This window comes from Sorex fumeus, unplaced genomic scaffold (genome assembly GCF_029834395.1).
Source record: "Sorex fumeus unplaced genomic scaffold, SorFum_2.1 ptg000125l, whole genome shotgun sequence".
Classification (NCBI taxonomy): Eukaryota; Metazoa; Chordata; class Mammalia; order Eulipotyphla; family Soricidae; genus Sorex; species Sorex fumeus.
In genome coordinates this window covers 4208184-4235917 of record NW_026606182.1, presented here as the reverse complement: position 1 = coordinate 4235917, position 27734 = coordinate 4208184, and the positions used below count along the sequence as shown (strand labels likewise).

Sequence of the window (27734 nt, the reverse complement as noted above, 5' to 3'; positions counted from 1 at the left end):
TGCAGAATTTGACACTTCTCTCTTTATTGCAAAACATATATTTGAAGAAACATTATTCTTTTATTTGTTATTTTGCTCCATATCTGGTGATGCTCAGCTATTGCTTCCAGAGATGATCAGGGACCTTGTGGTGCTGGGATTGTATCTAAACCTCTGGCCTGTACTCAGCACATAGAGCTGTCTATGGCTCAGAACCCTCCTGCCCTCCACGCACACACTCACATTGGTTATGTACAAAGCAAGCATCCCCCAAACGTTGCTTTTTAAGCCGCCTTATTTTTTCTCTTTATACCTAACTTGACTTTCTTCTGCAGTTTTTTTTTCCCTCCTAAAGTTTCTTTGAAAACAAAAAACAAAAAACAACTACTTTCTAAGGGTTGGAGAGATTGCACAGAGGGTAGGGTGTTTGCCTTACATGTAACTGACCTGGGTGGTGCAGTCCCCAGAACCCCATGTGTTTCCCCAAAGCCTCTCCAGGAGTGATTTCTGAATGCAAAGCCAGGAGTAGGCTCTGAGCACTGCTAGGTGTGACCCTCCAAACAAAGCAAACAAAAAAACACTTTCTAAGGTTTGGGCAGATAGCTTGGAATCAAGGGTGTATGTTTTGCATCTGGAAGGGCCTGAGTCAATCACCATCACCACATGGCTCCTGAACACTGGTTTGGTGTCTCTGATGGCCACTTCTACCCCTGGACCTCATTAACATTGAACCATCTGACTGCTCAACCTCTACTTGGAGGCCCACCAAATAAAAAGTCTTTTTCTAGAAGTACTGGTTAATGTATGTTAAGTGCATATCAGAATTAGAGACTCAAAAGGTTTATTCTTCAGTAGAAAAATCATGTCATGTAAGAATCTTGGGAGCATTAACACTTGTGAGTGCCAAATCTGTGAATCCCGTAATAATAATAAATATATCAGATACAGTAATAATATTGAGTAATTCCAGGAGGGCATGTCTTTCAAGTTAGTGAAAATCAATTAAAGGACTTCCTTTTTAATTAAAAATTTTATATTCAGTGCAGAGTCTCATGCATGCAACACGTGTACTTTACCACTGAGTCACATGTCTGTGACTCTAAAGAACATTTTAAAGAATAGAAGATTACTCCCTCAAAAACAATGGAGAATATGAGTTAGCTTAGTTTTTTTCCCCTTATTTCCCTTTTGTTGCTGTTGTGATGTCCTAGGGTGGAGGGTGGGAAGTCTCACACTCGCTTGCAGTGCTCTTAGGAGCTCTTACCCTGGCCCCAGAACTCAAATTCTGTACTCAGTAAACAAAACCGTTATTGGTAGGTCATTTTTAATTGGTGGTGGGGGAATACCTAAGTAGTTAGAAATGACAGTACTTGAAATGACAGTTTGAAATGAACTATTAACAGTGAAAATAGTGAAAGTGTTAGTCTTTTAAGTAATTATTTATTGAATTATACTTAAGAGCCAGTAATTTAGTTTTTCACCTAATCCAATAAATACTATAAAATTAACAGCACTTTTATTCAACACATTTTTTTGCTACCTTGAAATTAGGATGCTTTTATATTTATTTATTATTTATTTTTTATTAGTGAAACACTGTGAGGTACAGTTGTAGACTTACAATTTTTTGTGCTTGGGTTTCAGTTATACAATGATCAAGTACCCATCCCTTCCACCAGTGCCCATTCTCCGCCACCAATGATCCCAGTATCACCCCCCCTCCCCCATCCCTCCCCACCTCTTCGACACTTTTTAAAGCAGCATAACATTTTAGATAATCTATGACTATGTTATAATATCATAATACACTTAGGTCTGCAATAATGGGATTTTATTATTTGGTTAAGAACTTTTATATGAAACTATTGACTCTGGACTACTTTAACTGGAGTACTTAAATGAAACTTAAGTGGAGGTGGACCTGCTGAGGTGTATGACCCTGTTACCTTAAGTAACGTAGTCGAGGATAATATCAGACTTGAAATCTTATACATTCTTTGAACATGGTAAACATTAATAATGATGCGAAACTTATGAAAAGCTTATAATAATGAAAAATAAAGGTAGCTTCCCTATAGTATAATTTATATAGTATTAATGGGCTGGAGCGATAGCACAGTGGTAGAGCATTTGCCTTGCACACAGCCAACATAGCTGACCTGAGTTCGATTCCTCCGCCCCTCTCGGAGAGCCCGGCAAGCTACCGAGAGTATCTCGCCCGCACAGCAGAGCCTGGCAAGCTCTCCGTGACGTATTCGATATGCCAGACACAGTAACAACAAAGTCTCCAATGGAGACGTTACTGGGCCCGCTTGAGCAAATCGATGATCAACGGGAGGGCCTTTATTATTTCCCGACATGCATATATATATATATATATATATATATATATATATGTAGGTTTGAGGGCCACACCTGGCGGTGCTCAGGGCTTTCCCCTGGTTCTATGCTTAGGGATCGCTCCTGGTGGTGCTCGAAGCACCCTTTGGGGTGCCAGGGAATGAATCCAGGTTGGCAGTGTGCAAGGCAAACACCCTGCCCATTGTACTCTCTCTCTCACTCTGACCTGAACGTGCTCATCTATTTTATTTCACTTTATTTTGGGTTTGGGGCCATACCCACAGTGCTCCGGGGCTACTAGTTGACTCTGTGCTCAGGAGGGACCCTTGGTGGTGCTCAGGGCATCATATGTGGTTCCAGGGATTGGCCACATGCAAGCAGGCTAGCGTTATTGTCTCTTCAACCCCTGACGTGACAAAGCAGGGGGGTAGCTATCTCTAGATCTAGAGGGCCTTTACTTTTACCTTAATAGTCTGCACAGTGGGTAGGATGTTTGCCTTGCATGCGGCTGACCCGGGTGACCCGGGTTCGATTCCTCCGCCCCTCTCGGCGAGCCAGGCAAGCTACTGAGAGTATCTTTCCCGCACATTAAAGCCTGGCAAGCTACTCGTGATGTATTTGATATGCCAAACACAGTAAAAAGTCTCATAATGGAGATGTTACTGGGCCCGCTGGAGCAAATCTATGAACAACAGGAGGACAGTGCTACAGTGCTACAATATTCTGCATAGACCCCGTGTAACAGTCTCTTACAGTGATACCTAAACTTTTTGTTTCTCTTACTTCCAGGTTGCCATCACGAAAGCCAAAGTGGATTTCTCCAGTGTAGTGTGCCTGCCCCCTTCCGTCATTGCTGTGAATGGGCTCGACGGAGGAGGGGCTGGTGAAAATGATGACGAACCAGTTCTTGTGTCCCTGTCTGCGGCCCCCAGTCCCCAGAGCGAAGCTGTTGCCAATGAATTGCAGGAGCTCTCCTTGCAGCCCGAGCTGACGCTGGGCCTCCACCCTGGCCGGAACCCCAATTTGCCTCCGCTTAGTGAGAGGAAAAATGGTGAGTGGATTTGGAACTGTTATGTTGCCAGATTTGAATCAGGAACTTCCTGATTATGTTTTAGAATCTTACATATACCATGACTCTGGAAAGTTTCATGTTACTTCTTACATAGTAGGCAAGAGTTAGTGCATATGATCCTTGTAGATCTAACATTTCTCACGCGAATTAATATAATTGCTTATTTTAATTTATTTTTAAATGGTGGGGGTGGTCACATACTGATGGTGCTCAGAGCCTATTCTTGGCTCTGTGCTTAGGAGTGACCCCTGGCAGTGCTCAAGGGAACATGTGTGGTGCCGAGGATTTGAACTAGGTCATAGCTGCTGCAACCACATGCACAATAAGAGCCTTACCTCCTGTACTGTTTCTTTGGCTCTCACAGTCGCTTTCTAAATTATCTTTGTACTCTCTGCATCTCTTCCCCCATTCTTACCATAATGTCAGCAATTAGGTAAATATTTATTGAGCATTGTATTATAGTTTTAGGATTAGGGATTAAGTGGTAAATAAGGGGGGTGGAAAAAGAATACAGAGGTTAAGACACTTCCCTTGAATACAGTCAAGGCACTTACATTCTATGCTGTCTACTCTGGTTTAGATCGTTGGCACCATTTATGGTTCTCTGAGTACCACCAGTAGTGACCCCTGAGCACAGAGCCAGGAGTAGCCTCTGAGAGTTTCCTGGTGTGGCTCCAAACCACTCCTCAATGGCAAATAAGCCTCTGTCATTAGGAAACTTTATTCTGTAAGCCTGACAAGCTACCCGTGATGTATTCAATATGCCAAACACAGTAACAAGACGTCTCAAAATGGAGACGTTACTGGGCGCACTCGAGCAAATCGATGAACAACGGGAGGACAGTGATAGTGATAGTTTTGGCATAGTAATCTTCTAGAACTCTGTAGCTTAATATTCTCAGTGACTGCCCTGTGGGATAAACAGTAAACTAACATTGCTGGATATGTTTTGCAAAACTTTGCAGTATGTGTTCCCTTTTTGTTCTTTTAGCTTTCCTCTTGATATTTCCCCGTTCCTAGTTACTGCCTCTTACCAACCTTGTGCTTCTCAAAATGTTAATTTTTGTGGGAAATTGCCCCATACATGCAGGCCCAAAGATATGGGCAGTATCCTGAGTTAAGCAAGCTTAAAGGAAAGCACTGGCCTACGCAGGAAACAGCCTGCCAGGGAAAGTGTGGGCCTAAGTGGGAAATGTCCTGCTAGGGAGAGAACAGGCTTAGACAGACTTACAGGGCCTTAACAGCCTGGCAGGGAGAGTCCTGCCAAGAGGAGCAGAGCATTCCCATATTCCCAAGGCTTATCTATCCCATGCCCACTGCTTCACTAACAGTTTATTTTTTGTTCTGTGTACTCACCCATTACGAATAGTGTATGTGACAAGAGGGAGGAGGAAAATAGAGGTTATATCAGATAAAAAGGCCACGGAGCCCTTTGCTTGGGCTCCCGAGGCTAGCTTGCTACCTGGACAAGCCATAGCAACTGTTTCATTCCTTGTGACCAACCCCCAGGATAGAGTCGAAGGTGCTAATCCCATTGGCTTTAATGTGGCAGTCACCACACATTTAAAAAAAATTGGAATTTTTTTTATATGAAATACATCAGGGCTGGAGCGATAGCACAGCAGGTAAGGCATTTGCCTTGCAAGCGGCCAACATGGCTGCCCCGAGTTCGATTCCTCTGTCCCTCTCGGAGAGCCTGGCAAGCTACCGAGAGTATCTCGCCTGCACGGCAAAGCCTGGCAAGCTCCCCGTGGCGTATTCGATATGCCAAACACAGTAACAACCAAGTCTCAGAATGGAGACCTTACTGGGCCCGCTCGAGCAAATCGATGAACAACAGGAGGACAGTGACAGTGAAATATATAAAGTTTTCAAGAAATGCATAAAGAATAAGATAGTAAATACCTGCATACCTATGAACCTGCCATCTGATTCCTGTAGTCTCTGTGAATCCCCGTCTATCTTCAGAAGTAACTCTAAATTTGTATTTTATTGCCAAATGTTGTATTTTTTTACACATAAATGTATTCCTAAGCAACATCATGTAACACTGTTTTCTTGTTTTATTTGAAGCTGTTATGAATCATGTTGCTCTGAAGTTCTTATATGTCTGTGTCTGGTATACATGTTGAGATTTTTTTATTGAAATAAGTCTGTGTGGAGAAAACCCACTTAAATAGTGAGTTTTCCTTATCATTAACTAATTTAATCTCTTTGGCTAAATAGAGGGGTTTTTTTAGTTAAAAACATTTTTGGGAGGGGGGAGAAGACCCCCCCCCAAAAAAAAACCCCAGGCAATGTTGCAGGGCTGCTCCTGGTTCGGTGCTCAGGAGTAGATACTGGTGGACAGTGCGCAAGGAATCATGCAGTGTTAAGGATTGATCCAGGGCTGGCTGCAAGACTGCTAACTCCTGTACTCTGTCTCTCCAGCCCCTAAGTAGACCTTTTCAAATGTCTGTTCACCCACTTTTATAATTTTCTTCAGAAAGGTTGTTCAAATATTCCATTAGGGTTTTTCCTGGGTACTTTCTTGGGTGGGGGCCGGGGGGTGGTAGGACTGCTAGGGTGCTCAGATCACATTCAGGCGTGTGAGTGGGTGCCAGGCCTTGAACTTATGGATTCCCCTTACTAAGGCTTGCAAGGCAGGTACTTTGGCCACTGAGTTATCACCATAACACCCATTTCCCATATTTTTATAAAATATTTTCTCTTTATACCTTGGTACAGAAAAACTAGATCTTCTCAACCCCCGCTGTGATGTTTCTACATGTCTGTCCTCTTTTTGGGTTGCCCTGTCCCCCTCAACCCAACTGTTGTTACTTTCTTAGTGTTCTGTTCAGGCGTCAAACCCTATGTGAAGCCTATTTGAACTCACAGTGTTAGATGTCCCTGTTTTGGTTTGCCTTTTATCATGATGCTTCATCACCCTATATTGTAATTGAAATTCTTCACTAACATGAGTCACGGTCACGGTCCTCCCGTTGTTCATTGATTTGCTCGAGCGGGCCCAATAACGTCTCCATTGTGAGACTTGTTGTTACTGTGTTTGGCATATCGAATACGTCACGGGTAGCTTGCCTGAGTGAGTCTTGAAAACTGAAGTCAGACATTGCTAAACTCTTTTCAAATCTTGAAGTATCTTCCTCTTAGACTCGTGATAAAATCATGTTTTTAAAAAATGTATTACCATATTGCTGGAGTGATAGCACAGTGGGTAGGGTGTTTGCTTTGCACGCGGCCAACATGGTTGACCCAAGTTCAATTCCTCCGCCCCTCTTGGAGAGCCCGGCAAGCTACTGAGAGTATCTTGCCCGCACGGCAAAGCCTGGCAAGCTACCTGGCGTATTTGATATGCCAAACACAGTAACAAGTCTCACAATGTTACTGGGCCTGCTCGAGCAAATTGATGAACAATGGGAGGACAGTAACAGTGACCATATTACTACTTTCTTTTTTAATGTTTGAAACTTTACTATGATTTATAAAGTTGTTCATAGTGCAGTTATTTCAGGCATTCAGTGTTTCCACACCAATTCTACCACCAGTGTGATCTTCCCTCCACCTGTGTCCCTGATTCCCCCCAGTACCCGCACCCTAAGCCTGCCTCCTTAGCACAAAATAATTTATATTGCTGTTACAACAAAATGGCAAATGGAATTATCAAAAAGTGTTTCAGTAAAAGAAAAGTTGTGAAAATTGTTATGTCTTACAGTGGAGTTACTAAAGTCATTGAGGGTTTCTTGAGCTGTAGTTGGTCCTAGCTGAGCCTTCTATGTTATTGTTTGTCTCATTGAGCTTGGTGGGCTTTTATGCAGCTTTCGCATTAAATTTGCATAGCTCCTTGCTGGGCTGTCAGTACTTTGAAATTTGGAGATGTCTGTGGCCCTGTGCTGCAGGAACCAAGGAGCTAGAAAGATTCAGTGGCTTGGTATGTCTTTGAGGTTAGTTGTGGAGTTGGGCCTTTTATGTGCCAGAGGATGTTGGGTGGGGATGAGTGCTGCTGACCCTTTGGACTGGGCAGGGAATCGGCTCACCCCCATTCTGAGAAGGCCCTAGAATTCTCAGCTCAGGGATGGGTCTACCTGGGATGATTCAGCTGCTTCGCAGCTCTTAGAGATATTTCAGAATCATGGTTCTTACAATGTGACCGTTTTTGACCCATCTTTGACCTTTTTTCTTTGTCTCCTAGTTTTCTCTCCTCTGTTTCAGCCACGTTTTTTTGATATTAGTTACTTTCAGATGTTTAATTTTAATTTTTAATTGGTTGAATCACCATGAATTATTACAAAGTTACAGATTTATTCATAATTGAGTTTCCCCTTTCCTTCACCAATGTCCCTGTTTTCCTCCCTTCTCCCTCTTGCTATTTCTTTTTTAAACTTTATTTATTTAGTCTTTTGGGGTCACACCTGATGATACTTAGAGGTTACTCCTGGCTCTGCACTCAGGAATTTTTCCTGCTAGTTCTTAGGGATCCATGTGGGATGTGGGGATTGAACCCGGGTCAGCTGTGTGCAAGGCAAATGCCTACCCGCTGTACTATCCCTCCGATCTCCCTCTTGCTATTTCGTGAACATACCAAGTGTGATCCTCTCCCAGGACCTTTGTAGTTGTGCGTTACTGAATGGCTCCTGCACAAATGTCTTTCCTCAGGGAGACCTTCCCTGCTGATTTGTGTGTTTCTATTGTCTGTATTCCCCCTGCTTTGATGTATACCATATGAAGCCAGAAATCTTATTTTGTCTGCTGGAAATTATATCTGATTCATGGTAAATAGTGGACTAGTGGATACCCAATAAAGACTTGTTGCATGAGTAGATTGCTTCTCATTTTTTTCTCCCAGGATCGGAAATGGAACAAACTTAAACTATTCTTGCCCCTGTTCCAATAGAGGACACTTAAAGAGGGTGTGTGTACATGCATGCGTGCATGCTTTTTCATTTCTAACTTATGTTCCCATGCCACCCCCATGCTTCCCAGAAGGTGACAATTTCAACTTATATTCTGAGAGAAAAGAATCTAGAATAGAGGTTCCTAAACTAATTTGGCCTTATCACCTCCCCATCCCCCCTTTCAGGAAAAGAATTACTTGTTGTCACTCTGTAAACCTACTTTCATTGTTTTATTTTTTTGCCACACCTGATGCTCAGACCTTATTCCTGGCTTTGTAGCTTGATGTGGTGATCATTCCTTATGGGTCAGGGTTACCATATGGGATGCCAGGGATCAAACCCAGGTTGGTGGTTTGCAAGGCAAGAAGCACCTTACCTACTGAACTATCTCTCACAGGCCTAGAAAACTACCTACCTTTCAGGGAACAAACTGAAAGCAGAACCATCCCACCACCCCCATCCCAATTGCATTTACTATACCACCTCCACTGCTAGCATTCAGTGTTCCTTGGAGAGGGTGATACTGCACATTTTGGGCAACACTGATCTGGAGGGAAGTGCTGAAGACAGAAAAACCAAAGAGTCTAACTGAGAAAGTTTCCTGTGGAGGTAGAGGACGGGATCTGAAGGTTCTGGCTCTGCCTTGAGCAGGAGAAGGGACTGGAATCCTTCTGAGGTAGGGGGAGTGATAATGAAGATGATGACAGACAGCAAACAACAATCCTCCAATATCTTGGGGCAGAAGTGGAGAAAATTGGTGCTGACAGTTGTGATGGGCTCTCTGGAGGAGAAAGGCAGCTGTTGCTGTTGGGCAGAGGTGAGTTGGCTCGTCTTCAGCTTTTCTCTTGGCCTATCCGTCAGTTGAATAATACCACTATTATCTTCCCTTTGCTTTCTCTTTTTTTTTTCTTTTTGGGTCACACCCGGCGATGCTCAGGGGTTACTCCTGGCTCTACATCAGGAATCACTCCTGGCAGTGCTCAGGGGACCATATGGGATGCTGGAAATCGAACCCTGGTCGACCACGTGCAAGGCAAATGCCCTACCTGCAGTGTTATCTCTCCAGCCCCCTTACCTTCCCTTTGTATGCGAGTTCCTGAAACAGTTCATAGTTTGTCTCTCCTTTCCCATGTTCCAGAGTTATCTGTCTTTCTGTTTCTCACCCTATCTTTGTGGGTTATTTTGTAGTTCTCATTGTGGGGGGCGGGGAGGTTGAACAGGGACTTCTATGTGCAAAACTCTTGCTCTGACCTTTTGAACTATGATTAGCGTTCTTTTAGTTGTAAATCAGATAGGCAAATCCTGTTTGAACTTCTGTCACACTTCTCATGGTTGGCCACTTTCTCTACCCTGTTTCTGGTATCTGTTACATTATTCTTTCTTAGTTCTTTTTTTAGGGGGAAGGGGCGGTGGGGGGGGAGTTTGGATTGCACTGGCTGTGCTCAGGGACCATTCCTGGTGGGGTTTGGGGGATAGTATGGGGTGTTGAGGATCACATGCAGCTTGGCTGCATGAAAATAAGTGCCTTACCTGGTGTACTATCTCTGGTCCCTCTTTCTTCAGTTAAACATAATATTGTTGTGATGCTACATCTGGCGGCATTGGGAATCAAACCCAGGAAATCGTACATGCAAGACATATGCTTTACCACATGAAACACATTCTTGACCCTTTATTTTATTTTATTTTTTTGTGGGGAGAGGGTGCCATACCCAGTAGTGTTTGGGGGACCATGTGGTGCTGGGGATTAGATCCTGGGCTCCCACCTGGAAAGCATGTGCTCTAGCTCTGTGAACCAGTACGCTTCTTCCCTTTCCTGGCATAAAAATTTGGTCTTTTGGGGGCCATGGCTGTAATATAGCAAGTAGGGCACTTGCCTAGCATACAGCTCCTGGCACCCCATATTTTCTCCCCAGCCCTGCCAGAGTGATCCCTGAACACTGAGCCACATGTAATCCCTGACATTGCCAGAGATGGCCCCAAAACGAAACAACAATAACAATAACAACAGAAATCCACCACCTTTCCAACCATTAGACCCTTTCCTATCTTTACCCACTTCTTAACTTTAATGACTCCCTAGTGTGTGTTCTACTTCTTACTTTATCTTAAGCTTTAGTGATTTTCCCCATTCTCTGCTATTCTTATGCCAGCCAACTTTACTTCTCTGAGCTCCAGTCTCAGCAGTGGCTGTCCGCTGCACCTTTTACTGCATTTGCTGTGTATTCAGTCTGCTCAGAGTTTAACCTGTCACCCCCTCACCTGAGTTCCTACTGAGTTCTCCATTTTTTTGGCATTAGCACCATCCTCTACCCAGATCTTCAAACCAGAGGTTTGTGCCATTTGTTTTTTTTCTAAATGAAAATACAGAAATTTCATTAATTTTGTAATTTGATTGTTTTATAGTGAGATTGGGTCGGAGCGATAGCATAGTGCTTAGGGCATTTGCCTTGCACGTGGCCGTCCCGGGTTCGATTTCTCTGTCCCTCTCGGAGAGCCTGGCAAGCTACCGAGAGTATCCTGCCCGCACGGTAGAGCCTGGCAAGCTCCCCATGGCGTATTCGATATGCCAAACACAGTAACAAGTCTCACAATGGAGACGTTACTGGTGCCCGCTCGAGCAAATCAATGAACAATGGGAACAGTGCTACAGTACTATAGTGAGATTGGGCTGGAGGGATAGCACAGCGGGTAGGGCGTTTTCCTTGCACATGGCTAATCTGGGGTAGATTCCTCTGCCCCTCTCAGAGAGCCCAGCAAGCTACCGAGAGTATTCTGCCTGCACAGCAAAACCTGGCCAGCTACCCGTGATGTATTCGATATGCGAAAACAAGTTTCACAATGGAGACATTACTGGTCCCTGCTCGAGAAAATCGATGTACAACGGAAGGACAGTGCTACAGTGCTATAGTGAGATAAACATAGAAGATAATGAAGTAGAAGTTCCCTCATAAATGATGTCTTTAATGGCAGCCAGTGACATCAGTTAATACTGTTTTGATTTGTTCTTTTTATTTATTTATTTATTTATTTTTGGTCATACCTGGTGATGCACAGGTGATATCCTGGCTCTGCACTCAGGAATTAATTACTCCTAGCGGTGCTCGGGGGACCATATGGGATGCTGGGGATTGAACCCGGGTCTGCTGCGTGCAAGGCAAACGTCCTACTCACTGTACTATCGCTCTAGCACCTTCTTTTAATATTATTCAATGAGATTTTCCTATATCACTTGGCTCAGCATTTTGCTATACTTATTATTTGAATTTTATATATACAACATTTATTCAGTTCCTATCATGAGACCCTTACATTATTTTGGTATTTGGGCTGGAGAATCAGTAAGAAGTTAATGTGCTTGTCTTGTATGTGGTTGACCCTGGTTCAAATCCCTGGAACTGCAAATAGTTCTCTGACCACTGCCAGGGGTTACTCCTGAGCACAGAGCCAGGAATAGCTCCTGAGTACGGCTGGGTGTGCACCCAAATTGTTTGTCTTAATATTTTCATGTTTTGCATAATACCGCAATAAGTACCTTTCCATGTTTCTGTACAAAGAACTGTTAGACAAGATCCCAGAACTAGATGAAAAGATATTCACATAAAATAAATTTCCCAAGAGAGAGAAAAAAAGAACAATAACAACAAAAATTATTTTCTCCTTTGTTCACCCAAGTATCATATTTGTGCATTACACACACACACACACACACACACACACATATTTGTACCCCGTGATGTATTTGATATGCCAAAAACAGTAACAAGTCTCACAATGGAGATGTTACTGGTGCCCTTTCGAGCAAATCAATGAGCAACGGGAGGACAATGCAACAGTGCTACAATGCCAGGGATTAAACTCAGGGCTTCAGATATACAAGATAAATGCTGCTGCAGCATTGCTGAGCTACATCTCTGGTTTAACATTCAGATTTTGTTTTTAAGTTCTGGGACTTGAGAGCCGGAGCGATAGTACAGCAGGTAGGGCATTGCCTTGTACACAGCTGACCTGAGTTCAATCCCTGGCATCCTGTATGATCCCCAGAGTACTACCAGGAATGATTCCTGAGTGTAGAGCCAGGAATAACTCCTGAACATCGCTAGGTATGACCCCCCAAAAACAACAAAAAAAATGTTCTGGAACTTGAATTCAGGGTCACACGTCAAAGGCAGATGCTTTGCCACTGAGCCACATTGCCAGCTCTGTGTACGAAGTTTTAACCCCCCCACCTCCCATCCTTGCTAAGAACCCCAGACCTTTGGGCAGACAGGATTGCCTAGGCCCTAGGTAACCGTGCAGTATATGAACTGTGTTGATAAGCACATGAAACTGCACTGGGGTTTGAATTCATGATCCTGCACTTGCTGGGAAAGTGCTTGAAGGCTCTAAACTGTCTTCCAGATATTCTAGAAGTCTTCATTGGGGGTGTTAGGGGTATGGGGAGGAGTCGAGAAACAGACTTGGGCTACACTTTGCCTGTTTGGAAGGTTGCTCCCATTGGTGCTCCAGGGATCATATGATCATATGCAGCAAATCTGATTTTTTTTTTTTTTTTTACTTTTTGACTTTTTGGGTCACACCCGGTGATGCATAGGGTTTACTCCTTTCTGGCTCTGCACTCAGGAATTATTCCTGGTGGTGCACAGGGGACTATATGGGATGCCAGGTCCGCCGAGTGCAAGGCAAACACCCTACCCGCTGTACTATTGATCCAGCCCTGTGAATCTGATCTTTGCTTTACACATACAGCTCACACACTCCAGCCTTCTTCTGGCCCCTTAAATATTTTGAAAGTTGCCATTTTCAAGTTATCCCTCACGGAAGTCAATAACATACAGGTTTTTTGCAGTAAATTGTTTTTGTTATTGAGTCACTGTGTTTAGGGAATGACTTCCAGTGGTGCTTTAGAGAGAGAGGGGATGGGATCATGCAGTGCCAGGAATCGACCCTGGCCTCCCTTTTGCAGAGCATGCACTCCTGCCCTGAGTCTGGAAGTAATTGCCCTAATCCTTGAAATTAATTTATCCTCCTTTTGCTCCCTCTTTTCTTCCCAGCCATCAATCATCACTTTTTGTAGATTCTGTAGTATTCATGTCTATTGAATTTGAGATGTTCTTGACTTTTGTTTGGCCACACGCAGTGGTGCTCTGGGCTTACTACTGACTCTATACTCGGGAATCACTCTGGGTGGGCTTAGGGGACTATATGGGATACTGGGGATTGAATTCAGATCGATCCTGTTCAAGGCAAACACCCTGCCAGCTCAGGCTCTTATTGTTGCCATTATAGAAATCTCTTAGTTCAAGTCTTACTAATGTTTTACTTGGATTATTGTATTGATGGCTTTCTAATCATTTTTTTCTAATTTTTCCCCTATGGTCACCAGTGTGATCATTCTAAACCGTGAATGTAGTTTCTTCTTGAAATCGTTTAGTGTGACCCCACTTACTCCTCGGAATGGCAACCCAGATCCAGCGCAGTCAGCTTCTGTCACACTCTCTTCTCTTAACACACTAAATGATTTGGGATTTCCCTCAAGAGACACATCTACATCTCAGTTACATTTCATGTCCTATTTCCTCTTCTGGAATTGCTTTCTTTCTTCTACAGACTTTCCCCCTCTTTTGTCAAGAATTAGGGGAGTATACTGCTTCCTCTAGGACATCATCCTCAGTAGGGGTTTGCTCTTTGAGCTTTCTTCCAAAAAATCATATGCATAATTATTTACTTGTTTGACTAGTTGATGTTCATTTTGACCTATTGTTGCACTGATCTTTGTGGCTCTTTTATGTTAAACATACTGTTTCGATTTCTGTAGCTTTGTGATGTAGTTTGAAATTAGGGGATGTGATGCCTTCAGTTTTTCTGTTCTTTTTCAAGATTGCGTCAACTATTCAGAGTCTTTCATAGTTCCATACAAATCATAGGATTGTTTTATTTGAAAAATTTCATTGGAAATTTATAGGAATTGCATCAAATTTATAGATTGTTTTTGGTAAAATGGACATTTTAAACAATATGTATTCTTCCAATTCCATTTACTTGTAAGTATTTTGCCTTCTAAGCTAAAGTTATTCCTAAGCGTAGTAATTTCCGATGCAATTGTAAAAGGGATTTTATTTTTTGTTTGTTTTGGGGCTACTAGTACTCAGGGAACCATGGAGTGTTGGGGAACCTGGGCTCTCAACAAGCAAAACATGCACTCCAACTCTTTGAGTATCTCCTGGGCCCAGATTACCTTCTTAATTATCCTCTGTGCTATCCTTTTATAGAGAAGTGCAAAAGAATTTTTATGTAACTTTTGTATCATGAATTATTATTGTTTGAGTTGTTTTTGGTGAAGTATCTGCTTATTGACATGAAAATATCATGCAAATAGTGACAATTTTGTTTACTGTTTTTCAGTTTGAATGCTTTTTATTTCTTATAATTGCTCTTACTAGGACTTTGAATACTGTGTGGAATGAAAGTGTTCCTTGTCTTTTTTCCTTATGAAAAAAGCTTTCAGCATTTTGCTGTTGAGTATATTAATTTTGGGGTTGTCATATATGGCCTTTATTATTTTGAGATATTTTTCTTGCACCCATTTTGTTGAAATTTTTTAACATAAATGAATGTTGAATTGTCAACATTCATTGATGTTTTATTATGCACTTATTGATGCATATTTTTAGTTTGTTTTTGGGCCACACTCATTGATGCCCAGAGGATCATATGTGGTGTCAGGGATTGAACTGGGGTCAGATGCATGCAGGCAAGTGCCTAAACCCCTGTACTATCTTTCCAGCTTAATCATATGAGTTTTATCCTTCATTTTGTTACTGTGGATTGCTTTGTAGATATTTAGATATTGAACTGTCCTTAAATTTCTGAAAAAAATTCTATTTGACCATAGTTTTTGTTGTATGTATTCTAGATTTACTTTACTGGTATTTTATTGACTTTTTAAAAATCATAGACATCATGTGAATGTTTTGGCGGGGGGGGGGCAGTTTGGTCTAGTTGCAAGGAATTTTTTCTTTTTTTAAAAAATTTTATTTAAAACAATTAAAAAATCACTGTGAGATACAGTTACAAAGCTGTTCATGCTTGGGTTTCAGCCATACAACGTTCCAACACCCATCCTCCCTCCACCTGTGTGCATTTCCCACCACCAGTGTCCCCAGTTTCCCTCTTACCAACCCCCCACCCCTCATCCCTCTCCAAGCCGGCCTCTATGGCAGGCACTTTTCTTCTTTCTCTCTCTCTTCTTTAGTTGCAAAAATTTTTTGATCCTACTTGGATCTTCTGTTTATGCATCATAGTTCTTATGAAAAAAGGAATGAAGGAATGAAAAAAGGAATGAAACAGGATACACTATGAAGAAAATCATTATATTTTAGGCTAGATCTCTTTGCATGGTAATTTATAGGGAAATTAAAGGTAGGAGTAGAAGTGGAGGGGAGATAGAACAGGGGTATGCTCAACCCTGGTTTGATCCGTGGCATCATATAACCCCCTACGCACCACTGGGTGTAGCACAGCTTTCACCTGAGCGCTGTTGAGAGTGCTCCTCACGGTCCCTGGCATGGTAGGGCCTGAGCAGCGCTGTATCCTTAGGCCCTTGCACCGAACCATGCAAATTTCAGGAAAACTCCCTTCCACATCCCACCTCCCCATCCCTAAAAAAATAGAAATGGAAAATCCCTGAAATGATTGTGGAATTAAAGTCTGGCATTCAAGAACAGACTAAATTTGGAGTTGAAGGAAGTACTTTTTCAGGGGTGGTGTGTTGTGCTGAAAGGAGAGAGTTGTTTTTTTTGTTTGTTTGTTTGTTTTTAAATTTTTATTAGTGAAACACCATGAGGTACAGTTGTAGACTTACAAATTTTTGTGCTTGGGTTTTAGTTATACAATGATCAAATACCCATCCCTCCACCAGAGCCCATTATTGAAAGGAGAGAGTCTTGAAATTTACTTCCTGGGTCTGTTTCATTGAGAAGCCTGTTGTACTTAGAATTTCAGTGAGTTAGCACAGATCCTCCAGGTATCAGGCTGTCAGAGTCTCATTGATACCTTTATTTCCTGTAGCACTACACAATAGCACTGTCCTCCCGTTGTTCATCGATTTGCTCGAGTGGGCACCAGTAATGTCTCACAACAAATTGTAAGACTTGTTACTGTTTTTGGCATATCGAATATGTCATGGGTAGTTTGCCAGGCTTTGCCATGCGAGTGAGATACTCTCGGTAGTTTGCCGGGCTCCTAACCCAGGGAAATTGGACCCCTAATGAGAAGAGGTGCTTTTGGTGAACTCAGCCCTTATTGGCCTAATTGGAAATAGTAGGGAAGATCTAACCTCTTGGACTCCAACTAAAGGAATTTTGACATATATTAAATAATTATGGAAAATTTAAATTCTGCATTCCTTTAATGGCAGAACAGTCTTTCACTTCTTTTTCTCACAGATCCATCTCTTGTTTATACTAATCTGTCATTAATCTTTAAAGTATACGTGTTTTAGAACTGAATCAGACTACATAGTCCTATTTCAGGATTTCTAGGATGTCATCTGAAATATTGTTGCTTTTTTTCTCTAACAGCAAACTTTTTGCATCTCAGCTATTTTATAGACTTCTGTAAGCATCCCTGCTAATTTTTCCATCATTCGTATTTCATAATTTCTATGGGAAGATGCCATCCATGTTCCAAATTTTCACATTTTAAAGGAATTTTAAGAGTATATAATCCATTTGTTGGCAACTTGCTTACATTCTAAGATATATTCCTCTCAGTGTTTAGAATTACAGATTTAAGACTGTATCACTGTCATCCTGTTGTTCATCGATTGTCTCGAGCAGGCCCCAGTAACTTCTCCTTCGTCCTAGCCTTGAGATTTTAAAAAGTGCCACATTCGAGACTCTTTCAGGGTCAGGAGAATAAGACCCATCATTGTTACTGGTTTTTGGTATATTGAATAAGCCACGGGGAGTTTGCCAGACTCTACTGTGTGGACAGGATACTTTTGGTAGCCTGCCAGGTTCTCCAGAGTAAGAACTAGATAATTAGATGTTGCTCAGCTGCAAATGTGGCCTCGCGCTTCCGGGAGCAGGGTTTTATAGTCTCTGGGTTTTGGCTATTGATGGGATTACACAGCGCCCGGGGGCAGTTGGTGGGTGTAACGCCTACATACTGGAAGGTGGGGGATCTGAGTGGAGGAGGCCCCAGTCCCAATCCGAGCAGGCTTGGAGATCTATGCCCCGCGTCCCGCACACCTGGGTTCCTCTGCCAGTTCCTTCATGCATGAGGCTCTTCCGAACGTGTGGAGAGTAGTCTTAAGCATGGCTTTGGCTGGAACCGGAGGTCTTCAGCTGCCGGGGCTCTGCTCAGGGTGGGGACGGAAGCTCAACGCACCCTCCTCCAAGGGGCCCCAATGAGGATAGCCAGGTGCAGAGGCAGGAGACTCTGCACTGTTTTCTTCCGGGAGCAGGGTTTTATAGTCTCTGGATCTTGGCCGTTGCTGGAATTACACAGCACCGGGGGCAGTTGGTGGGTGTAACGCCTACATACTGGAAGGTAGGGGATCTGGGTGGAGGAGGCCCCAGTCCCAATCCGAGCAGTCTTGGAGATCTACACCCGGAGTCCCTCACACCTGGGTTCCTCTGCCGGTTCCTTCCTGTGTGAGGCTCGTCCGAATGTGTGGAGAGTGGTCTTAAGCATGGCTGTGGCTGGAACCGGAGGTCTTCAGCTGCCAGGACTCTGCTCGGGGATTACTCAGAAGGCATTGCAAACAAAATTTAGAAAAGAGGGGCCAGAGAGATAGTACAGGGATTAAGGTGCATGCCTTGCACATGGCTAACCCCAGTTGGATTTCCCAACATAGCCAGATGTGACCCAAAAACGAAATAAAAAACAAAACAAGACTTAGTTTACGTAATGACTATTTTTTTTCTTCCTGTTTATTTTTTTCATATTTACAGTCTATACTACCTTTTTTTTTCCCCCCCCCAGTGTGTGTGGGAGCACACCTGGCAGTTCAGTGCTTACCCCTGGTTCTGTATTCAGGAATCACTCCTGGCAGGTTCAAGGGACCATATGGAGATGGAACCTGGGTTGACTGACAGCAAGGCAAGCGCCCTATCTGCTGTCCTGTTGTTTCAGGCCTAGGCCTTCTTAGTTTTGATAAGAATTGAAGTTCTTGGCCAAGTAGACCGGCCCATTCCATTCAAATGTGGTCTACCAGTTTATACTTCTGTTACCTCTAAAGGAGTGTCCAGATCAATTTTTGGCTTTCCTCTTTTGGGGCCACACCCTGTGATGCTCAGGGCTTACTTCTGGGTTCCTATGGGATGCAGGAGATCAAACCCAGGTCGGCTATGTGCAAGGCAATCAATCACTCTACCCACTGTACTATCTCACCAGCCTCCCAGGTCACTTCTTGGCATTGAGAGTCTGACTTGTAAAAGACTTCACAAATATGATAGAGATATTTTTATTTTACATTGTATTGTGTCTCTGTGTGTGTGTCTGTGTGTGTGTGTGTGTGTGATGTTTTCTGGCTGATACCTGGCAGTGCTCACTGATCACTTCTGGTGGTGCTTGAGGGACCAAATGCGGTGCTGGTGATCGAATCAATGTCACCTGTGTACAAGATGAGCACCTTAATCCCATACTCTCTAATGCCTCAGTATGTATTTCTTTGAACACTAGTCTGGAAGATACTTTCCCAAAACTTTTTTTTGGGGGGCAGGAGATAACTTTTTGGGTCACATTCAACATTGCTCAGAGGTTACTTCTGGCTCTGCACTTAGGAATTACTCCTGACGTTGCTCAGGGGACCATATAGGATGCTAGGGATTGAACCTAGGTCGGCCGATTGCAAGGCAAACACCCTCCCCGCTGTACTATCTTTCCAGTCCTTCCCAAATGTTTTGTGGCCAGTGGATGTTTATCATTATTGACCATTCAGTTATATCCTTTCCCACTTAACCATTGTTTTGAAGGTTTCTTCTAGTAGTCTAATAAGTTGGAGCAATAGTACAGCGGTAGGGCGTTTGCCTTACAAACGGCCAACATGACTGACCCGAGTTCGATTTCTCCACCCCTCTCGGAGAGCCCAGCAAGCTACTGAGAGTATCTCGCCCGTACGGCAGAGCCTGGCAAGCTACCCGTGACGTATTCGATATGCCAAACACAGTAACAACAAAAATCTCCAACAAATCTCTAGTAACAATCTGGAGACGTTACTGGGCCCGCTCGAGCAAATCGATGAACAACGGGAGGACCGTGACCGTGATCACTAGTCAGGAATTTGTGAGTTTTCTTGTTTTCACTTTCAGAACTTTGGATAGGGGACTGAATTAATCAAGAAAACTTTCTTTTGACTTTGTCATCTTATGATTCATGGGTAGACAAGTGTGTAGAGTTGGAAATTTTAAAAAGAAACAGTTAAAATTTGATACCTTGGTAGAGCTGGCTTTCATCCTCCTCCTAAGAGCAATCCAAATCTCATGTAATTAAAACAAGTTACTGCTGCTTTTACATTTATTTGCCTAGTGTTTATACTCATATTTAGCATTTCATATTTTTGTTTTTCTTTGTTACCTTGTGACTTAGAGATTTTCATTTCTTTTTTTTTTCCCTCCTCCTAGTTTAGAGATTTTCTACCCTTGTGTTAAGTGACAGTGTGGAGGCAGTGTTAGTCTGGTTGATACTTGTCCCCATTGATATTGGCACTGTGCATTGAGACAAAATTTTAGACATTCAATGTGTATGAGTTTGCCATTTTTATTCATCACTATTATGGCATTTAACATTTACTATACTTTGAAAATTTAACTGAACATGAAGTCCTTGTCTATTCTGAGGCCAAGGAGTACCTGTTGTAGTGTGTCATTCTTTCAGAATGGTTTTCTTGACCTCTTTAAAAAAATTTTTTTTAATCTATAGTAAGTTGTGGTTGCAGGAAACCACAACTTGGACCTGTGGGCACTTGCCTGGGTGCTGGGTTCTGTTACCTCTTGGGTGTTTCTCTTCGCCCAATACCAGGTGTTGGGAGAAACTTAACTGGTTGGAACCTGTAAAATTTCAATATGCTAATTAGATACTTGTAGATTTGCACTTCCATAAACTCATGCATGCACATGTGAGAACGTCAAGCAAAAATGAACATAAGGATTAAAATTACATCTCAGTGCTTGAAATTCCATAGATTTTAAAATGGCATATGTTATTTTGTTTGTATCTATATGTATCATTTGCCATTGAAGAATGTTGCTTTTAGATTGACAGCTTTTGATAAAAGATTAATGATTTTGTAAGTGAGTCAAACTGTATATCTTTGGCTTCTTTCATTCCCTATGTTTTGGCATTTTCGTTACCGTTAGCAATTAATATTCATTCCTAAGTGTATATTGTGGTAGTCCTTATTTAACTATCCTTATAGTTAACCCTATACTTCAGGAATGTGGATAATTTTAGCCTTCATATAGTTTTTATTATATAATACCTTTAGCATATGTTCTTACGGTCACGGTCCTCCCGTTATTCATCGATTTGCTCGAGCGGGCCCAGTAACATCTCCATCGTGAGACTTGTTGTTACTGTGTTTTGGCATATTGAATACGTCACGGGGAGCTTGCCAGGCTTTGCCGTGCGGGCAAGATACTCTCGGTAGCTTGCTGGGCTCTCTGAGAGGGGCGGAGGAATCGAATTTGGGTCGGCCATATTGGCCGCTTGCAAGGCAAACGCCTTACCCGCTGTGCTATCGCTCCAGCCCAGCATATGTTCTAATAGAAATTATAGCAGATTACCTGCCTTTCTGTGTGTTTGTAAGGGTTCTTTTGCTGTTAGATGTTTTCCTGTTAGGTTAGAATTTCCTGCAAGAAGATGGACTTTTAAAATTCCATTTTGTCATGCATTTCTAATGCTATTACATGTCACACTCTATGCTAAGTCAGTTAATACAGAGGCATTAAACCTTGTGGAAAGAGCAGTGGTACAGGTGGGTTGAGTCTCTGGAAGCATGAGTGACTTTTCATTCATGGAAGTTATTTGGTCCATGGAGTGTATGAAGAAGGTGGGGAGGGTGCCAGTTCAAGGGAGGTTAAGTTGTTGTTAACTGCTGTTAAGATGGCTTTTTAAGGATGTATAAGAATCAGTTGGTTATGAGAATGGTTTTAGTTGAGGCAAGGCTAGAGAGAAGGAGCACAGTTAAGAAGCTATTGCTGAAGTACTTATATTACCCGTATAATACTCTCGTAAAGAATTTTAATCTGAATTGTATCAAGCCTTGTATCTAACTGTTAATTTGCTGGAATTATAGGGGAGAGAACAGCATGTTAAATTACACCATTGTTATACAGTTAGCAAAATTCGAAATGTGGGGAAAGCAATTTTGCTTCTTCAAAAAATAAAAGAACAGAGAGGCTGGAGAAATAGCTCAGTGAACTGGAGCACATTCTTTGCATGTAGGAGGCTCTGGTTCAATCCCTGGTGCCACATGGTTTCTGAAAGCACTGCCAGGAGCACCTTCCCCCCCCCCCCCCCCCCACTGAACTGGGTGTAACCCTTGAGCACTTGTTGGATGTGGCTCAAAAATTAAAAAAAAATAAAAACAGAACAGAGGAGAGAGGAAGCTACACATTAAGAAAACAAAATAAAACCTATGTGGGGAGGTAGAAAAATATTTAAATAATAAGCACATCAATGAATGCAATATATTATTCCTGTTGGACTCTGATTTCAGCAATCAGCTCTAAAATATTTATGAGACAGTTGGAAAAATTTTAACATTGAATACTTGATGATACTAAGGGATTTTTAAAAGTATGTGTGGTCATAGCATTGTAGTTATATTTAAACTATTTTTTTACATTTGTAGAATAAAAATGAAATTAGATGAGATGTAGACTATTTCACAGTGATTCAGTCTTGGGGATAGGAGGAGGGGAAATAGAACAGATGAAGTATGTTTTGCTTTGTGTTGAAGAATTTTTGAAGCTAAGTGATGAGGTACACAAGTGCTTATTACGTCATTCTTTTTTGAGGAGGGCACACACAGCAATTCTCAGCAGTTATGCCCAGAATAGCAATTCTTTGGTCAGTGGTTGCTCCTGGATACGCTCAAGGGGGCCATCTGGTACTGGGAATGGACCTGAGGCTTCCTGCATGCAAAAACTTACTCATCTTTTTGAACTATCTCTTTAGCACAACAGCATTCTTTTTGTCTTTGCATGGATTTGAACCTCGCATACCTTTGCATATATTTGAGTCTCTCAGTGTTTTTAAGATGTTGATAAGAAAGCAAAAAAGGTGTGTGTGTGTGTGTGTGTGTGTGTGTGTAACTGTTGCTACACACCTGAAATAAATAATGCTCTGTTTATACTTATGGAGCAAAAAGGATGGATTTGAGAAATCGGTGGCAATTTGGTTGTATGTAGATGTTTGGAACTGGAGGAATCCTCTCCAAACAAAAACGTTTGTGATAGGACTTGCATGCCATAACCTAAGATAGGAAAAATGGTAGCTGTGTATTCAAAGGGTTGGTATGGGTGATGATTTTGGAAGTTTGCTTCAGATGTACTGAATTTAAGATAGCTAGATAGAGATGCATACTTGGTAGCTTACAGGTGAGGTCAGATCTAGATATGGATCTGTATGTAGGTGGTAGTAAAAATCTTGAGAGGATTTTGCCCAAGGGATTATGTAAAAGAGGGAAGGGGTACCCTTGAGAAGTTAAGAAAGGAATTATTTTGGACTCTGAGAGGAAAGACAGAGAAGGGAGAAAATAGGATTTTTAAGAAAAATCATTTCTATAGACAGACATTTAGTGTCTGTTATGATTGGCTGGTATTTTGTTTGTTATTTGGAGCCACACTAATGGTGCTCAGGGCTTACTTCTAGCTCTGCACTCAAGGATCACTCCTAGTGGGGCTCAAGGGACCTTATGGGTTACGGGGGATCAAATCGGAGTCAGCCCTGTGCAAGGCAAATACCCTATGCTGCACTGTCGCTCCAGCCCAATTGGCTGTTTTTATTTTCCTCACTGTCTTCCTTCCTTCCTTCCTTCCTTCCTTCCTTCCTTCCTTCCTTCCTTCCTTCCTTCCTTCCTTCCTTCCATTTTGAGTCACACCCAGCGATGCTGCACAGGGGTTAGTCCTGGCTCATGCACTAAGGAACTACTCCTGGTGGTGCTCAGGGGGCCATATGGGATGCTGGGAACAATTGGCTGTTTTTATTTTCCTCACTGTCTTCTTTCCTTCCTTCCTTCCTTCCTTCCTTCCTTCCTTCCTTCCTTCCTTCCTTCCTTCCTTCCTTCCTTCCTTCCTTCCTTCCATTTTGAGTCACACCCAGCGATGCTGCACAGGAGTTAGTCCTGGCTCATGCACTAAGGAACTACTCCTGGTGGTGCTCAGGGGGCCATATGGGATGCTGGGAATCAAACCCAGATCGGCTGTGTGCAAGGCAAACGCCCTGCCAGCTGTGCTATCGCTCCAGCCCCCACGGTGTTTCTTTTATTCCACATATGAATGAAATAGTTCTTTGTTGCTCTACTTTTGGCTCACTTTGCTCGGCATGATGTCCTCCAGTTCCATTCATGTATCATCTCACTGCAGGATTTTATCTTTCTTTCTTTTTTTTTTTAAATAGCTGAGTAGGATTCCATTGTATATGTACCACAGTTTCCTTATCCATGCATCTGTTCTTGGGCACTTGGCTATTATAATAGCCAGATCTTGGCTATTATAAATAATGTGGCAGTGATCATAGGAGTGCCACCATCTTTTCAAATTGACATTTCTGGAACTTGGATTAGATATCAAAAAGTAGAATTGATGGCTTGAATGGAAGCTCAGTAATTCTTAGTAGTTTGAGAAGTCTCCATACAGTTTACCATAAAAGCTGAACTAGGCAACATTCCCATTATCGGTGGATGAGGGTTCCTTCTCCCTAGACCCCCATCCCCACCAGCACTGGGTGTACTCCATTTGATGTATACCATTCTCACTGGTGTGAGGTGATACCTCATTGTTGTGCTTGATGAGTGGGTGGGAGGGGGGTGCTTGGGAGGGAACCTTGAGACACTGGTGGAGGTAGGGTGTGACAGTCTAGTATTGGTATGGTGTTGAAACATCGTATGCTGAAACATTGCTATTCATAGTAATAGAAATCACAATGTCTAAATAAAAATTGAAGTGTTTAAAAGAATAAAAAGGAAACTTGATTTCAGGAATAATTACTATTAATGTTTAACATAAAATGTAGTTTTCCGATGTTATTTTAATAATACACGTGATAACCATGTGTAATAGTGGATTCATTTTTAAAGCTTTCAAAATGTTTTTAAGTATTACCTATAAATCATATCATGATTGACTAGTAGAAAGAAAGAAAAAAGATAATCAGGGGAATTGGCCATTTTGATTGTAGCACTGTCCTCCCTTTGTTCATCGATTTGCTCAAGCGGGCCCAGTAACATCTCCATTGTGAGACTAGTTACTGTTTTTGGCATACTGAATATGCCACGGGGAGCATGCCAGGCTCTGCCACGTGGGCAGGATACTCTCAGTAGCTTGCCGGGCTGTCGGAGAGGGATGGAGGAATGGAACACGGGTCGGCCGTGTGCAAGGCAACAGCCCTACCCGCTGTGCTATCGCTCCAGCCCTGCCTGGGCACTTTTTTAAAAAATAAGTTTTCACACTGTGGTTTATAGTATTGTTGCTGATAGGTTTTCATACATAACACACGCACAAGCACCACCTACTCCTCTGGCTGAACACCTCTCTCTGCCACTAACATTGTCTCCTCCCTGTTCTGTCCCCCAGCCCCCTCGAGTGGCATGTGAGTGGCATGTTTCCTACTGAATACCAATTCTCATGTTCTTTGTTTCCATTGATTTGGGGCATTATTACACCATCAGTTTCTTTGTATCCTGCATATGAGAGAGGTCTTTCTGTCTCAGTCTCTCTCCCTTTGATAAAATTGACTCAGCATGATACTCTCCAGGTCCCTTCATATAGCAGCAAATTTCATGAATTTTCTTTTTATGACCAAGTGATATTTCATTGTGTATATGTATCATAGTTTTTTAAATTCAGTTATCTATTCTTGGGAAATAGGCCGTTTTAAGAAGAATATGGAGACTATGACAAACCAAATAGTAAGATTAAGTAAGATAAGAACTTGTCTAATTTCTCTTCATTATGAACATTAAAAATATTTGGATGGTTTCTTAGGGGCTAGGATGGGAAAATTTTGTGAATAAACTATATTGATATCCTGAAGTATTACTTCACTTTATTTTTTTTTACAGAATCACAGTCAGACATACAGATACAAGGTTGTTCATGATTGGATTTCAGTTGCATACTGTTCAAATATCCCTCCCTTCACCAGTGTACATTTCCCACCACCAATGTCCCCAGTTTCCCTCCAGCCACCCCCCCCCCACCCCGCTCTGTGGCAGGGCACTTTCCTTATCTCTCTCCCTCCCTCCTTCTCCCCTCCTCTTCCCCCACCCCCTTTTGAGCATTGTGGTTTGCAATACAGGTACTGAAAGGTTATCATGTATATCCCTTTACCTACTTTCAACACTCAATTCTTGTCTCATTTCACTTTAAAGTGGACTGTTAACCCTATTAAATACGTGTGGATTTGCTAAAAGCAAAAGAGTGTTCACTTTATTATAAATTAAGATCACTTGGGGGACTAGAGAGATAGATAGTATAGCAGGTAGGGCGTCTGCTTTACATGTGGCTGGCATTCTATGTGGTCCCCTTATGATCCCCTGAACATTGCTATGAGTAGTTTCTGAATGCAGAGCTAGGAGTAAGCCCTGAGCATCACCAGGTATGCCTGCTCCTTAACCCCACTCCCCTACTCCCGTTTAAAAAAAAATCATTAGCCTTCATTTCTTTGGTGCCATTAATTTGAAAAGCATTTTGACTTTTCAGAGACCTTGTCAAGTTACTTCAGTTCCTTTTCTGTGAAAAATTTTTGCACAAAAATTCATGGATTTGAAATGCCATAGGAGTTCAGCTTTCAAAGTTGTGAAAACTTCCTAAAAGTTACCATGTTGAATTGTTGCCTTGTCTACACTCTTCTAATCACTCTTCTTGTGCAAAAAAGAAGCTTTGAAAGGAGGAAAACACCCCTCAGCTCTTACCATCATCTGAGTAGGAATCTTATAATTTATATTTCTTTTCTTGTAAGAACAGAACTGTGAGAATTTGTTTCATTTGAAAAAAAAAAAAAACAACCCACACAGCAATTGTGCCACCCACATTGGGACAAAGGAATGACTCAACCTTTTAGGGATGCTTCTCCTCTAGGTGCTCTGACAGGGCTTTTTCGTAGTCTTAAGAGTTAAACTTTATCCCATTTTCATAAGATAGTTTGAGAGCTTTTTTGCCAGAAGGGGCCAATGAGAATGCTTTTCTTCCCAAAGCAGCTATTTAGCTTACACTGGCTGCCACTTCATTGCCTGTTGAGTCATTCCCACAGTTCTATATAGAGCTTTTCTGGCTTTTCTTTTAAACATGATGTTCTTGGAGTAGAAAGAAGAGAAGTTCGCTTTTTTCTCTCCCCCCACTCCCCCCTGCCACACAGACTCTCTCCCACCCCAAATCTGCATTGCTTCCTCTTAACTAATAACTGAGTATTGCCCTCAATCATTCTATCATTCTGAGTCAATTTTCTCTTTTAAGGTCCTTTAGTGCTTTCATTTATCATTTGTTTGCCTGAATTTGTAAGCATTTAGACATTCACTGGGCAGAGTTTGCAGTAGTTGACTTTTAAGTCATGCTGCTACTGAACCAGAATAATTGAGGAATTCTCAGTAAACATACCAAACATGGATTTCTAGTTTTTCGCTATTTAAAATGAAATCAAATATGTTAAAAGACTCCCACGTTATTCTTTATGGTGAATGTCAGTAAAGACAACTGTAAAGGGAATGAATGAGCTTTTAATTTTGGAAGTAGGAAAATTGTGATAATTTGAAAGGAATCCAGTTTGTTTTTATTTTTTTTTTCCAGTGGAAGGTAAAATGCCCATGTTCTGTCATATTCAGAAGCGTCAGCACTGTGGTAGTAAAACAAGAAATGAAGGGTTTTGTTTTTAATCAAGAAAGGAGAACTTTTGTTATATTTGAACTGTGTGTTCTATACATTCAGTAAATCCAGTAACATTTGTAAGCTGTCTATTCACATATCACATATCTTACATAGGCACAGTAAGGGGGCTCTGTCGAGGGGATTGGCAGATCTGAAAGACAGATTACAGCTTCGGAATGTATTTAGATGACTTTCTGAAACAGATATTTTAATTGGAGTGGGGGTGGAGAAATAGTTCAGCTTCTGCAGTTAAAAGTTCAACTTCCTCAGCCTGTTATCTATAAATATCGCAGATGAAAAAGTTTCTGAAAATGTTTTTCAGAAAACTAAATCACCATACATAATTATTTATATTAT

The 27734-nt window shown here is 42.0% G+C and overlaps 1 protein-coding gene across 1 annotated transcript in view; it reads left to right on the top strand.

Moving 5' to 3' along the window:
- Nucleotides 1-27734, top strand: part of MRTFA (myocardin related transcription factor A) — a 128867-nt gene that overhangs the window by 1952 nt on the left and 99181 nt on the right. Inside the window, exon 2 of the mRNA XM_056137475.1 lies at nt 3109-3370. Within this exon, the coding sequence (XP_055993450.1) occupies nt 3109-3370 (262 nt within the window). The remainder of the gene's footprint in view (nt 1-3108; nt 3371-27734) is intronic.